The 13244-nt window shown below is 34.7% G+C and overlaps 1 protein-coding gene across 1 annotated transcript; it reads left to right on the forward strand.

The window, feature by feature from the left end:
* Positions 1-468: 468 nt before the first annotated feature.
* On the forward strand, positions 469-4991 carry LOC116122587 (U-box domain-containing protein 35-like). Its single transcript, XM_031408421.1, has 11 exons — positions 469-652; positions 875-987; positions 1288-1409; positions 1623-1822; positions 2161-2194; positions 2582-2888; positions 3250-3351; positions 3413-3841; positions 3922-4653; positions 4748-4809; positions 4958-4991. The coding sequence occupies exons 1-11, from the start codon at positions 469-471 to the stop codon at positions 4989-4991; spliced, it is 2319 nt and encodes a 772-aa protein (XP_031264281.1).
* Positions 4992-13244: the final 8253 nt, after the last annotated feature.

The following is a 13244-nucleotide window of genomic DNA, read 5'->3' on the forward strand; positions in this document are numbered from 1 at the left end:
CGTTTTCCACTATTTATTGAACAACAGTTCATCTTACAATCAAAATGGCATAATTAGATAGGGAGAAAATTGTGGGTTTTTTATTTTATTATTTTCCCTTTTCTTTTCTAGCTTTGCTATTTTTTACCTGGTAGACAAATTTCCTGTCAACTCTATTTCTTAGGATAGCTTCAGATTGAAAAAACCGAAAATAGAAAAGCCGATAAATGCTGAACAGAAATGGAGATAATCAAAGGCGGTGGTCAAAGTGTTGTTTAGTTTTCAACAGGAAGATAGTGAAAAAAAAAAAGAGGATTTTCAAGCCTCTCTTAGCCTCCTTGTTTGCAAATTAACAACAAATAGTGTAAACAAGTTAAAAAAATTATTCATAACAAAATTCAGATTTAAACTACACAATTTGTTAAAGTTAGTTTGTTAGATTTTTAAAAACAAACATTATTTTCTCAAGTTATAGGAAGAAAGAATACAATGTGGCTCCCAAAGGGACATGGGACGACAAAGAAAACTAGTGGGAACGGGCTAGTTGCAGTTGCAATAGACAAGGATAAAGGAAGCCAATTTGCTATCAAATGGGCACTTGATAATCTTCTCGCCAAGGGCCAAACTGTTATATTAATCCATGTTCTTCATAGAACACCTTCCTCTAATCAAAGTAACTCTTTCCTTTCTGGTAATCATCAATATTTTTAATTTTATTGTCTTCTCTTTTTTTTGTGTTGATATTGAAATTGATAGAATTTCTGAATGTAACACGTATAATTCTAGGCAAATATGTAATTAGATGTATGTTGCCATTCTGATGTTGTCAGATAATTGTTTGAATGCAAGCCTTTGAGAAATTAACATGTTTCTCCTTGTTTCCTTTTGACTGCAGGTTATAGCCATAGCCAAGTTCATGATGTCAATTCATCACCTTATAAACATCAACCTGAGAGGCAAAACAAAGATCTCTTCCTCACGTTTCATTGCTATTGTACGCGTAAAGATGTAGGTTTAAAAATCGTTTGAGATAAAATTTCATTCACAGAATATAAACGTCAACCATGCCTTTAGAGATGTCAAATTGGTTATTTTATTAGTTATGTTAAGATTACTAAATGTTGTGTTGTTATAAGAAATATTGTTATTTCATATATTCATACCCAACAATATAATTTCTAAGAATGTTGACCTATTCTACCCATTTTACATCTGAATAACTTCTTGTATTTTTGGTTTTAATTATCCTTTCAATCTTTCTTTGTGTCTTCTCAAATGGTTGTTTAACTATGCAATTTCTTCTGTCAGATACATTGCTTGGATGTGTCACTCGAAGGCACGGATATCGCAAAAGCATTAACAGAATATGTTTCTTATGCAGCAATTGAGAATTTGGTTCTTGGTGCCCCTTCTCGGCATGGATTTATGAGGTCTTGAAATTTCTCAAACATCATTTTTTGAAAAAAATTTCATCAATTACATAGACTGTTTGTGATATAACAGTCTAAATTAAGAAAAGGGGAGAAAATCCAGTAAAATTAGATTATGCCAACTCAAGAATAGTTCATTGTTAATTTAGTTTTCTAGATTGTAACATTAGAACATATCCAAATTCTTACACTTTGATTGTTTTTGTGATGCAGAAAATTCAAGACTGATGTTCCCACGAGTGCATCGAAAGCAGCACCCGATTTCTGTAATGTATATGTCATTTCCAAAGGGAAAATTTCTTCAAAACGAAATGCTTCTCGTGCAGCCCCATTCACCTCCCCGCTATTGCATCAACTAGAGGTCCATAATGATCATTCTGAGACACATGCTAACAATATTAAGAGTTTAAGAGGTTTGTTTCTCTAAATTATAAAGCCTTTTCTTCATTGTGGAAAAGTTTTCTTGCTTAAGTTCTAACAATTTTGTGGTAAAATTCTAATTAATCTTAGTATTCTGCAGACAGGACGTCATCCAAGCCTCGTTACTCACACGAAGAGTCTGTCAAGTAAGCTTTAATACAATATTAAGTTGATAGAAAATTTCATATCGTAACAACCACAAATAGATAGAAACTACAAATGAGTAGAATTCGCTATAACCACAGCCAAAAATTCGTAGAAATCGTTATATCAGTTGGTAGGGCTCTCTACCTCCCTGTTGCGCTGGCAGGGCTCCATACCGCTAGGTCAGCCCATCCACGGCGTGATCTCTATACCTCCAGGTCGTGCTAGCAAGACTCTATACCTCTTCGTCACCCCATCCGTAACACAACTTTTATAACTCTAGGTCGCCTCCTACGAGGATGGTCCTGCTTTGATAACAATTGTAACCGTCACAGAAATGCGAAACTAAAAACCGGCTAGTGAGGAGAGGGTGTCCACGTAATTATTAACCCAGTATCAAGCCCATTCTTTAGTAATGTGAGACCCAATCAGGATCGTAACACATACAAATTAATTTAGGAGTTTTTAATATCGATATAACAGGGCTAAGAGTCATCAGTTTAAAAAAATAATAATAATAATTCACAATGTTATTGAGATTAGAAGTTCTTTTATTTATATTGTCCTAGCTTTGACATTAAGAATTTTAACGAGGGACTGACCCCTAGCCATTATGTGAAAAACAGATCACCTTTTACTAGAGGAAGATTTCAGAGAAGGTCGTTCCAGGTCTTCTCAGAAGCAGAAACTGATATATCATTCATTAGCTCTGGCAGGCCAAGCACTGAGCATAACTCTCCTATAGTCTATGATTACATTGATGTATCCCAACCCTCGCGGGTATCAACCAACTCAGACCATAGCTTTGGATCACAGCGTTTGGGAATTAAATTTAATGACAAATTTTGCCATGAATTCTCATCAATGTCACAGGAAAGTGGAAGAACATCATGCTCATGCTCATCACAGAACTTGGTAAGCTTTAAATTCGAGTATTCAATTAGGGATTTCACAGGCGTACTTGATGGATTACACTATGGCATTTTGATCATTTGTGATATAGACTAGGATCATAGAGTTAATTTTTTTGTGAATGTAGGAAAGAAAGGTAAAAGTAAATTTCTTAAGCAGCAATGAAAGTTTTTGAGATTTTCCTAGTATTTGATTCACTGTTGAAACATTCAAAAAGAATGATATGATTTATTAATACTAAGTTCTCATCCCACTTAAAAGTTTAAACTAGAAAAGCTTTAGTTAATAGGCGAGCGCTCAATATTTTATTAGTCCAATAATTAAGCTTGACTAAACATTATATGAATGTATTGCAATCTCACAGGATGAAGTGGAAGCTGAAATGAGGCGGTTAAAGCTCGAGCTAAAACAAACAATGGATATGTACAGTACGGCGTGCAAAGAAGCTCTTCTAGCAAAACAAAAGGTAGTCTAAACACCTGTTTCCTAAATGCATATGGAACGCTATATTGATATGGTTACTGCAGGCAATGGAGCTCCAACGCTGGAGACTTGAAGAAGAGCAAAGAGTTGAAGAGGCACGGGTTGCTGAGGAAACGGCATTGTCACTTGCCGAGAAAGAGAAAGCTAAGTGCAAGTCTGCAATAGAAGCTGCAGAAGCGGCGAAGAGAATTGCAGAGTTGGAAGCGCAAAGAAGATTGAAATTCGAGATGAAAGCCCTTCAAGAATCGGAAGGCGCAAAATGGATGTTGGATAATGTGGACCAAAATGATCTAAGATACAGGAGATACACTATAGATGAAATTGAAATAGCAACAGAATCCTTCTCTGAACATCTTAAGATTGGTGAAGGAGGCTATGGCCCTGTATATAAGGGCTATCTTGATCATACACCAGTTGCAGTTAAGGTTCTACGTCCCGACGCGGCTCAAGGAAGGTCACAATTTCAACAAGAGGTGAGGCAAAAACGTTACTACTTGTATAGATAAGGTTGAGGTTTATTTTTCTAATCTTCGTCTTCATTATCCAAATACAGGTTGAGATTCTTAGCAGCATAAGGCATCCAAATATGGTACTCCTTCTAGGAGCCTGTCCAGAGTATGGCATAATTGTATACGAGTACATGGCGAGTGGAAGCTTAGACGATTGTCTCTTCCACCGACGGAATACTCAACCTCTATCTTGGCAACTCAGGTTCCGGATTGCAGCAGAGATTGCCACAGGTTTACTCTTTCTACATCAAACCAAACCCGAACCATTAGTTCATCGCGACCTCAAGCCTGGCAACATTTTACTAGACCAAAATTATGTTAGTAAAATTAGCGATGTTGGACTAGCCAGGCTCGTACCAGCTGTTGCGGAGAATGTAACACAGTACAGAATGACATCAACAGCTGGAACATTCTGTTATATCGATCCCGAGTATCAACAAACCGGAATGCTTGGTGTAAAATCAGATGTTTATTCACTAGGTGTCATGCTTTTGCAACTGATAACAGGTAAGTCGCCAATGGGATTGACACACAATGTTGGCAGAGCTATCGAGAATGGAACGTTAAGCAAAATGCTGGATCCGTCTGTGATTGACTGGCCGTTGGACGAAACCCTTTCCTTCGCGAAGCTAGCGTTCCAATGTGCAGAACTTAGAAGAAAAGATAGGCCAGATCTCGGCAAGGTTGTATTGCCAGAGCTGAATAAACTGAGAGAACTTGCTGAAGAAAACATAAGCTCCTTCTCGTTGGGGAGCAACTCATTTTCAATGACACAGGTGAAAAACCGTAATATGTTTGACAAACTATAATTCTAGGCTCTGTGAAAAACCTATGGACTGTTTCACATACTGCTGACGGTTTTTCCTTCAGGAAGTGATAAGTGATCCTCATCTAAGACCTTCGGGAAGCACAAAGAGCCAATCAAGCACATCGTCAGCGATCGAAAAATCACCGGGTATAAAAATTATATATATAAATCTTATGTGAACTTGAACTATTATCGAGGAGTTCATTAAAAGATAGAACTTTAGTTGAACTTCTTGTGTTTATTTATTTATTTTGATCTTTTTATTCACACAGCCAGCTGAAGAAACTACCTGATGGAGGAAACTAGAAGAAGCTCTGTGTTACATTAATGGAGGCAACAGGGTTGTAAACCATTCATTGATGTATCTTCTCTGAAGAGCTACTTAAAAGTTATCCTGATAGAGTTATGAATTATTTTTCTTGTATATATTCGGCTGCATGTACCATTAATTAGAAAGATGTAGATATATATAAGTATATTATATGAATTCCAGTTTCAGTTTCTGGGTCCGGAATATATGTAATGTCTCTGCTTGAATGATTTTTCATGTGTTTTGTTGCCCACACTTCAAAGAAATAATACTAATTAAACAATCTTTTCTTATTCCATGTAGCCGATAAGCAATTCTTTGTGTTCTCAAAGAAAGGTGTCAGGAGATTGTTTAGAGGAAAATAAATATATCAAGATAAATAAGATAGGAATAAATTATATTAAAAAGAGACATTATATCGAGATAAATAAAATAGGAATAACTCACACTACAAAGAGATACTATATTTACAGGTTCAACATAGCTTACCTATATCCATAAATGAGAAAGGATTCACTATATTTTCGTTAATATAATATACAAGTGTACACAATACCATACACCGGTATATAATTAATTAATGCAAAAATGTTAGACTTACAGAATATAAGAGTCTTTGTACAAAGTGATGTGGCAATTGATGTGACATTCCACATCACCTGCCATGTTACCACTTTCCACCCTAGTTAATAAATTTGCGTTTTATATGTAAATTACACGACTGGCCGTATAGTTTACATATAAAATGCTAATTCACGTATTTTATCAAGGTTGTCATATAATTCACGAATTATATACTCTATCCGTATAATTCACGAATTATTGTAGAATTTTTTCCGAATTTTTGCAAGAAAAAAAAATCATTAAATGATAAGGCAAAACGACGTCATTTTGGTGGGGGTTTGACTAAAATTAGAGGAAATCTCCTTCTCCTCTTCCTTAGTTCTCTTTCAACAGTCTTCATCTTTTCTTCAAATCTTCAACAATTCATCTATAAATATCTTCATCTCTTTAACTCTATTTTCTTCATCTCTTGACTTTTGAGTCTTGATCTCTTCTTCTCTTCTTTTTAACTCTCTTCTCCGAGCTTTAAGTCCAAGACTTCAACTCTCCAAGCCTTAAGCTACACACTTCTTATCTTCTCTTTTAAACTCTCTTTGAATCTCATATGTTGGCGATTTGCTTATGTTTGTGCTAGTGTGTGAGTAGTAGTAGTAGGGGCTGGTGGATTGATGAATTTGTTATGTTGGTGGATTGATAGATTTGCTTGAAACATGTTTAATAAAATGCTTGTGAGAGTTATATTTGGTATCTTTTTTAACACAATATTCCATTTAGTTTTGTTGTTTTGTTGTTTTGTATTGTATGGGTCCAAATGAAAAGACTAAAGATCATTTGTGAAAGCAAAAGGTAAAGGTAAAACTGCAAAAGAAAAGCATGAATTCATAAAAATAATATTGTCGGGTTTGGATTTGGAATTGGCAGATACTTAAAGAAGAAGAAAAACACAACAACCCATTAGCTTGCAACCTCTGATTAATTTGTCTCTGATGGGTCCAATGCCAACTGCAAATCGTAAACCCATGTGCACTTTGTCATGTTTTTAAATTTCATAACACTATTATTATTTGACCTTTGAATGCACTATCTAATGAAATTCAGAACATAAAATTCAGAAAATAAAACAGCTATAATAATTGGAATCCAAATTTTGTATTTGTAACTGTAAAATCACGGACAAAAATACTAGTCTTAGTTATTGTTCAAAGTATACTTTAAATAAAAAGGAAAATAAATTGTAGGGTTGACGACAATGAATTATTTAAATCAGGATGTTTTGAAAAGTGCTAAAACCAAGATTTCTATTGCTATATTTTTTAAAACGTATTATTGACAATATACCATATTAAACTCATATATATATATATATATATATATATGTACGTATTTTTCCCATATCTGAATTTTATGACCGAATTTTTATAAACATATTTTTCACCATTTACCGTATCATACCCATAAAATTCTCATACCTTTTTTTTGTCGTACCCCTATTTACTAGCTAGGCTTTCCACATCACTTGCCCTCTCTCTTCTCTTTCTTTTCCTTCTCTTCTTCCTCTGCCTTAGTCTTATATCCATTTTGCATATCTAAGAAAATAAAAACCAATTTTTTTTCTTTTTCCTTTATCATTGCTTTCCTAGATTTTTTTTTTTCTCTCCACTCTTTATCTCTTCTATCTTCTTTTTCTCCAGTCTCCTCTTCCTCTTGTTCAATCAGCATCTTAAACAAATATTTTTGTTCTTTTTTTTTTTTTCCTTATATTTTTTTAGGGAAAATTCCCTCTTTAATTTTTTACTAATTTTTTCCTTTCTTGGCTGATTCTTCCATTCTACTCATATTTTCTTAGACAATTACATCTCTAAACAAACAAGTCAAGCTAAGAAGAAAATAACATTTTCATTTTGCACAAACAATTAAATCAAACACAATAGTAATTGAAACTCAAAGCAAAGTCAATTAAACAAAATCATTAAGGGAGACAAGTCCACCCTTGACACAGGGCAGGATTGTGAAGCACAACTGCTCATCTCTAATGACGACCAACCACCATAACTAATGCTTTACCATTTTAATTATTAGATCCAAAAAGTAAAAAGATTGAAGAAGAGGAAAAAGAGACGGGAGAGAAAGAACATAGAGGTGTCAGAACTTGATGATGAAGAGGTGAGAGAGGCAACTAGGCTGCCCAAGTATGCCGAGAGAAATATAAGAAAAATAGAACAAAGAGTTTTGTAAAGAATTGTATTTGATTGATATATCTCACATGTATATAATACATCTATTTATACAAGAAAGAATAATTCATGTAAGGAAATACAATAGTAGAGAATAATGCCATAATCTTAATAATAACGAAGTAGCATAATATTTTATATCCACTCTCCATATAGAACCATATCATATCTCCATTCAATGCACAATATCCTCATTCCCTATCAATAGTCCCCTCAAGCTTGTGGTTTATGTATGTCATAAACTCTGAGCTTGCTTAATAGATGTGAATATTGTTTGTGACTCAATGGTTTCGTGAAGATATCAACTAGCTAATCCATGGTTCGAATGTGCTCAGGTTTGATCGTACCCTCTTAAATCTTGTCTTTGATAAAGTGGTAGCCAATCTCTATGTGTTTTGTTCTCGCATGGAACATTGGATTAGTTGCAATGTTGTTCGCTACTTTCTTGTCACAGTACAACTTGACCGGTTTTCATCACTTGTATATCTAGATCCTTTAATTTCCCAAGGATCCAAGTGACTTCAAATGTGGTTTTAGCCATGACTCTATATTCAGACCCTACCGATGAAAGAAATACCATTGACTATTTCTTTGTCTTCCATGAGATAACTAACCCTCCAAGTTTAATGCAAAACCCAATGAGCGACCTTCGAATCATTGGACTTGATCCCCAGTCTAAATCGTAGTATGCAATGATACTTAAGTTTCCTTCTTGTGGCAAGAGAAGTCCTGGCCTCAGACAGCCTTTCAAGTACTTGAGTACTTTAATTGCTACATCCATATGTGATTGCTTTGGTGCATGTATAAATTGGTTGAGAATTTAAACTACATAGCTGATGTCCAATCATGTCATTGTAAAGTAGATGAGTCATTTAACAAGTTGTTGATAACTAGAACCATATTCTAAGAATGGATCCCCAGTCTGAATCATAGTATGCAGTGATACTCAAGTTTCCTTCTCATGGAAAGAGAAGTCCTGGCCTCAGACAGCCTTTCAAGTACTTGAGTACTTTAATTGCTACATCCATATGTGATTGCTTCGGTGGATGCATAAATTGGTTGAGAATTTAAACTACATGGCTGATGTCCAATCTGTCATTGTAAAGTAGATGAGTCGTTTAACAAGTTGTTGATAACTAGAACCATATTCTTGTTAGCATGTGATCGGGTATATGCAGCAGAAAAACACAGTTTCAAAACAAATAAAAACTGATCATATGCTTAATCCCAAATCTGGGTACAGATTATAGTGTTTATAAATTTTGCATTACAACAATATAATAAATCCATACAAGGATTCAGAATGCTTACACACGTTTGGAGGCTCCTCTAAGTATCTCTGATTTCGCTCACGATCATTGTTCACAGCACTGTTCACTGGCTATTGTTCATCAACACTGCTCACCAGAAACTGTTCATTGACATTGTTCACCAGAAACTGTTCATGTGATTCTTCGCTAATTGATCCAAAGTAGGATCTCACTCATGGAAATTCACACAAAGACAATTTGTAGAACCCTTGATTATTTTGCTAGAACAATCAAGGGCTTCAAGAATCAAGAAAGAAGAACAAGAAAAAAAAATTTCTTTTTCACTCAAGAGTGAAATGTGAGAGAGAGAGAGAGAGATTTTGTGTGGCTAGGGTTTTAACTAAATGAACAATTATTCTATATTGTTTTGATTTTAAGTTGTACTTATATAATGTAACAATTAAAACCCTATTCCACTTAGGAATAGCCATGGGCTCCAACCCTAGTTCACCCTTGCAACCAAACACCATATAATTGGTATTTTAAATTAATTAATTATTATTATAATTAAAATCAATTAATATATAATAATATGTTAACATTTAATTAATAATAATAATTCATTTAAATATATGCGCACATATATATTTAACTATAATCTCACTAATTTAATTTTAATATCAAATTAAATAAAGGCAACAACCTCTGCAAATTTAATGGCACCGTGAGATTACCAAAATACCCTTTCGTCCTAAAAGACGAAAATACCCTTCTCACAAATTGATTCTTAAATTATGTTCTAAGTGTGTGACCCATAGGTTTCTCATCATATCGGTAGTGTGTAGTATTGCGATTAACACCAATTAATTGTCTCATTACACATAGACTAAGATTGGCCCCTAGCTAGCAAGGCATCATGGCCACTCTATAGATTCGGATTCAGCGAAACTGTAGCCTATCAACGGTATGGTTACCGTGCAATCAAATCTTTTCATCAACTATTATCTCATCGAGACTAAGGTATAGAAATAGTGTTAACATTAGATATCCTCGACATGTTTGTATTCAGTTATTGGACCAATGATAGGAATATTGAATTAGATCGAGCAACAATCTAATCCCATTGTGGCCACAGATTTAGTGTCATTGTCATTTATTGAATTACCCAGTGAGATAACTTCTCCCGTACCCAGGAGTGATGAATCCTTTGTTGATCCACCATAGTCTCGATACACCTCTCAATGTAGCCAATCACTACCCTATTGATAGCTCTGAATAGAACTACGTTGGACTAATGTCAAACTACACCAATTGGTGCACAAGGCGCTCCGGTGATCTCAAGTCTAAGGATCACATGTACCATCATCTATTAGAGGATTTATTCCATAGACACTGGGGTTACCATCCATATGAAATCCTCTAGTGGGTCTGTCCAGTGAACTTGCCTCTAGCAAGCACCCATGTGTTGCGCCAGGTTGTCTGTAAACAACCTTGACAAGTGAGATTAGTCACTGCCTTTTGACAGGGTCATTTAACACTATGATAGCCTTACCATATTATCTGTGTCCTTGGTCAGAATAATACTGGGGCTACGGACAATTCTAGAATGGCCACTATCTGTGATCATAGGGTTCTCACTATCAAGATTTGAAACACTTGATACCCTCGTCATGGTTCTACCATCCTAAGGATATATATCATTACATACACAATATAGAAGAATATGTCTTTTATTGATAAATAAACATTTATTACAGAGTCAATTTTACAATAATTGATTGGCTCTAGGGCACCTACTCTAACAATTCTAAGAGTGGATCCCTAGTCCAAATCATAGTATGCAATGATAATCAAGTTTCGTTCTCGTGGCAAGAGAAGTCCTGGCCTCAGACAACCTTTCAAGTACTTGAGTACTTTAATTGCTGCATCTATATGTGATTGCTTCGGTGCATGCATAAATTGGTTGAAAATTTAAACTACATAGCTGATGTGCAATCATGTCATTGTAAAAGAGATGAGTTGTTTAACAAGTTGTTGGTAACTAGAACCATCTTCTAAGAGTGGATTTGTCTCTAAATGTAGTGCTCTCTAATCATACTCTTAGGTAGTGAGTTTTGCATTTTGTTCAATAGGATTGACACTTGGTCTACATGCTAACAACCTTGAATATGATATGAGCTCTAGTACGTATTTATGTTGACTAAAAGATATACCCGCTGAAGATTTTGCAATTTCAATGCCCAAAAAATATTTAGGTGCCCCCAAGTCCTTGGTGTGAAAGTATTTGTGTATATGCTCTTTTAATGTTTTGATTGCAATTTCATCATTCCATGTAATGAGTATGTCATTGGCATACACTATGAGACTGATGAAGGACTCACCTTGATGTCAGAAAAAAAGTGTGTAGTCATTTTTGGACTATGTAAAGCCTATGCCTATGAGTGCCTTTAGAAATTTTGCATTCTACTATCGTGATGCTTGTTAATGCATATGATTTTGTTCACAAGCAAAATAACAAGCGCACTAATAGCAAAAAGTAATAAAGTGGTGAAGTAAGTATCGTCCCATAGAGATTGTGTATTAGGACATAAAAATTTGGATTGATGTGAGACAAATTGAATTAAACTAAAACAAAGTATTAAAACTTGCTAGAATTGAAAAACACTAATTTAATGCAAATGGATGAAAATTACTTAAAACAAAGAAGTTAGGGCTTTTAACTTCACCAAGTTATACTAACCTAACCTATGAATTCCAATTGCCCAAATTCTATTGCGACAACTAAAAATTGAACTCCCTAAAATGTTTGGCACTCCCTCTCGGTTTATACCATCCCACCTATTCCTATTAAGCCTCCGTACACAAAAATTTAGACTTAATCATTCAAGGCCTCTTAAGAGCTATGGAATCCTATCAAGACTACTAAGGCCAAGTTTATTTATCTCTAGTTTTCACTCAACCTAAGGTATCCATCCCTAGAAGCCACACATGAATCGCTTCTGAACCTCAACATGTTCAATAGGTTATTTGAATGAAAACTCAACATCCAGACACAATAAAAATGGAGATAAATACTTAATCACAACCATAGAACTTAAGAACAATAAGATATCCATAGATTAAGCAAGTATAATCAAGGATCCATCAAAAACCTAACTAAAACAAGTTAGTTCATGATAAAAACGAAATTTAACATAAACAAAGTAGAAATATCTAAGTTCAACATAGAAGCAATTGAAAAAAACGAGAAATCTTCTCTAATTTGAGGCCTAAATCTTGAAAATCTCTTTTTCTCTTCCAAATTCTTACAAAAATGATGAACTCCCCCAACAAAATGACTAAATTTTTCTTATATACTAACACAAAACCCTAGGACAAACTGCCACTTAGCTAAAAAGCGTCGTTTATAAAAACAGAATTTTTCTAGTTTTATTGTGACGAAGCTTTTTCTTTCCCGCAACGAAGTTACTTTGCCTGATATTCTAAGAGAAACCTCACCGCATCAAAGGAAAAACCTTGCCAGGCGAAGTGCTATTTTTATGGCTGAATTTGCATAACTACCCTTAGCTAGCTTTTTCGCTTGAATCTTCAATCTTCTTGGTTTTTGGTTTGACCAAGAGCTAAGGGTACTTCAAATCAACCTCAAATCTTCTCCAATCTTCTGAATTATGATCAAATCTGGGTAAATGAGCTCATATTTGCTATGTTTCTCTCTAAAAGCACGTTTAGACCTAAAACATAAAATATACTGAATTAAGTAACAATTCAGGCCAAAATCCAATGAGAAGTATTAAAAATCCTAATAAAATCATTTGGAAAACAATATAATCATAGGATTATCACTTGTTTCAATCTATGGAGAGATTTCTGCAATTGACATATTTTCCCCTTGATTGCGAATACCAGGTGGAAGATCCATATAGATTTCTTCATAAGGTCACCATGGAAGAAGGTATTATGAACGTCCATTTGATGTAACTACCATCTCGATGAGATGCTACAGAAAGAAAGGTTCGAACAGTGACATGTTTTGCAACTAGGGAGAAAGTCTCATGATAGTTGAAACTTTCTCGTTTAGTGAATCCTTTTGCAACAAGGGGGCTTTATAATGTTTGACTAAGCCATTAGCTCGATATTTAATCTTGTGTACCCATTTACAGCCAATGGGTTTTTGGTGAGAGGGTCAAGGAACTAGATCCCA

Source organism: Pistacia vera, unplaced genomic scaffold (genome assembly GCF_008641045.1).
Source record: "Pistacia vera cultivar Batoury unplaced genomic scaffold, PisVer_v2 Contig1023, whole genome shotgun sequence".
In the NCBI taxonomy this organism is placed as follows: domain Eukaryota; kingdom Viridiplantae; phylum Streptophyta; class Magnoliopsida; order Sapindales; family Anacardiaceae; genus Pistacia; species Pistacia vera.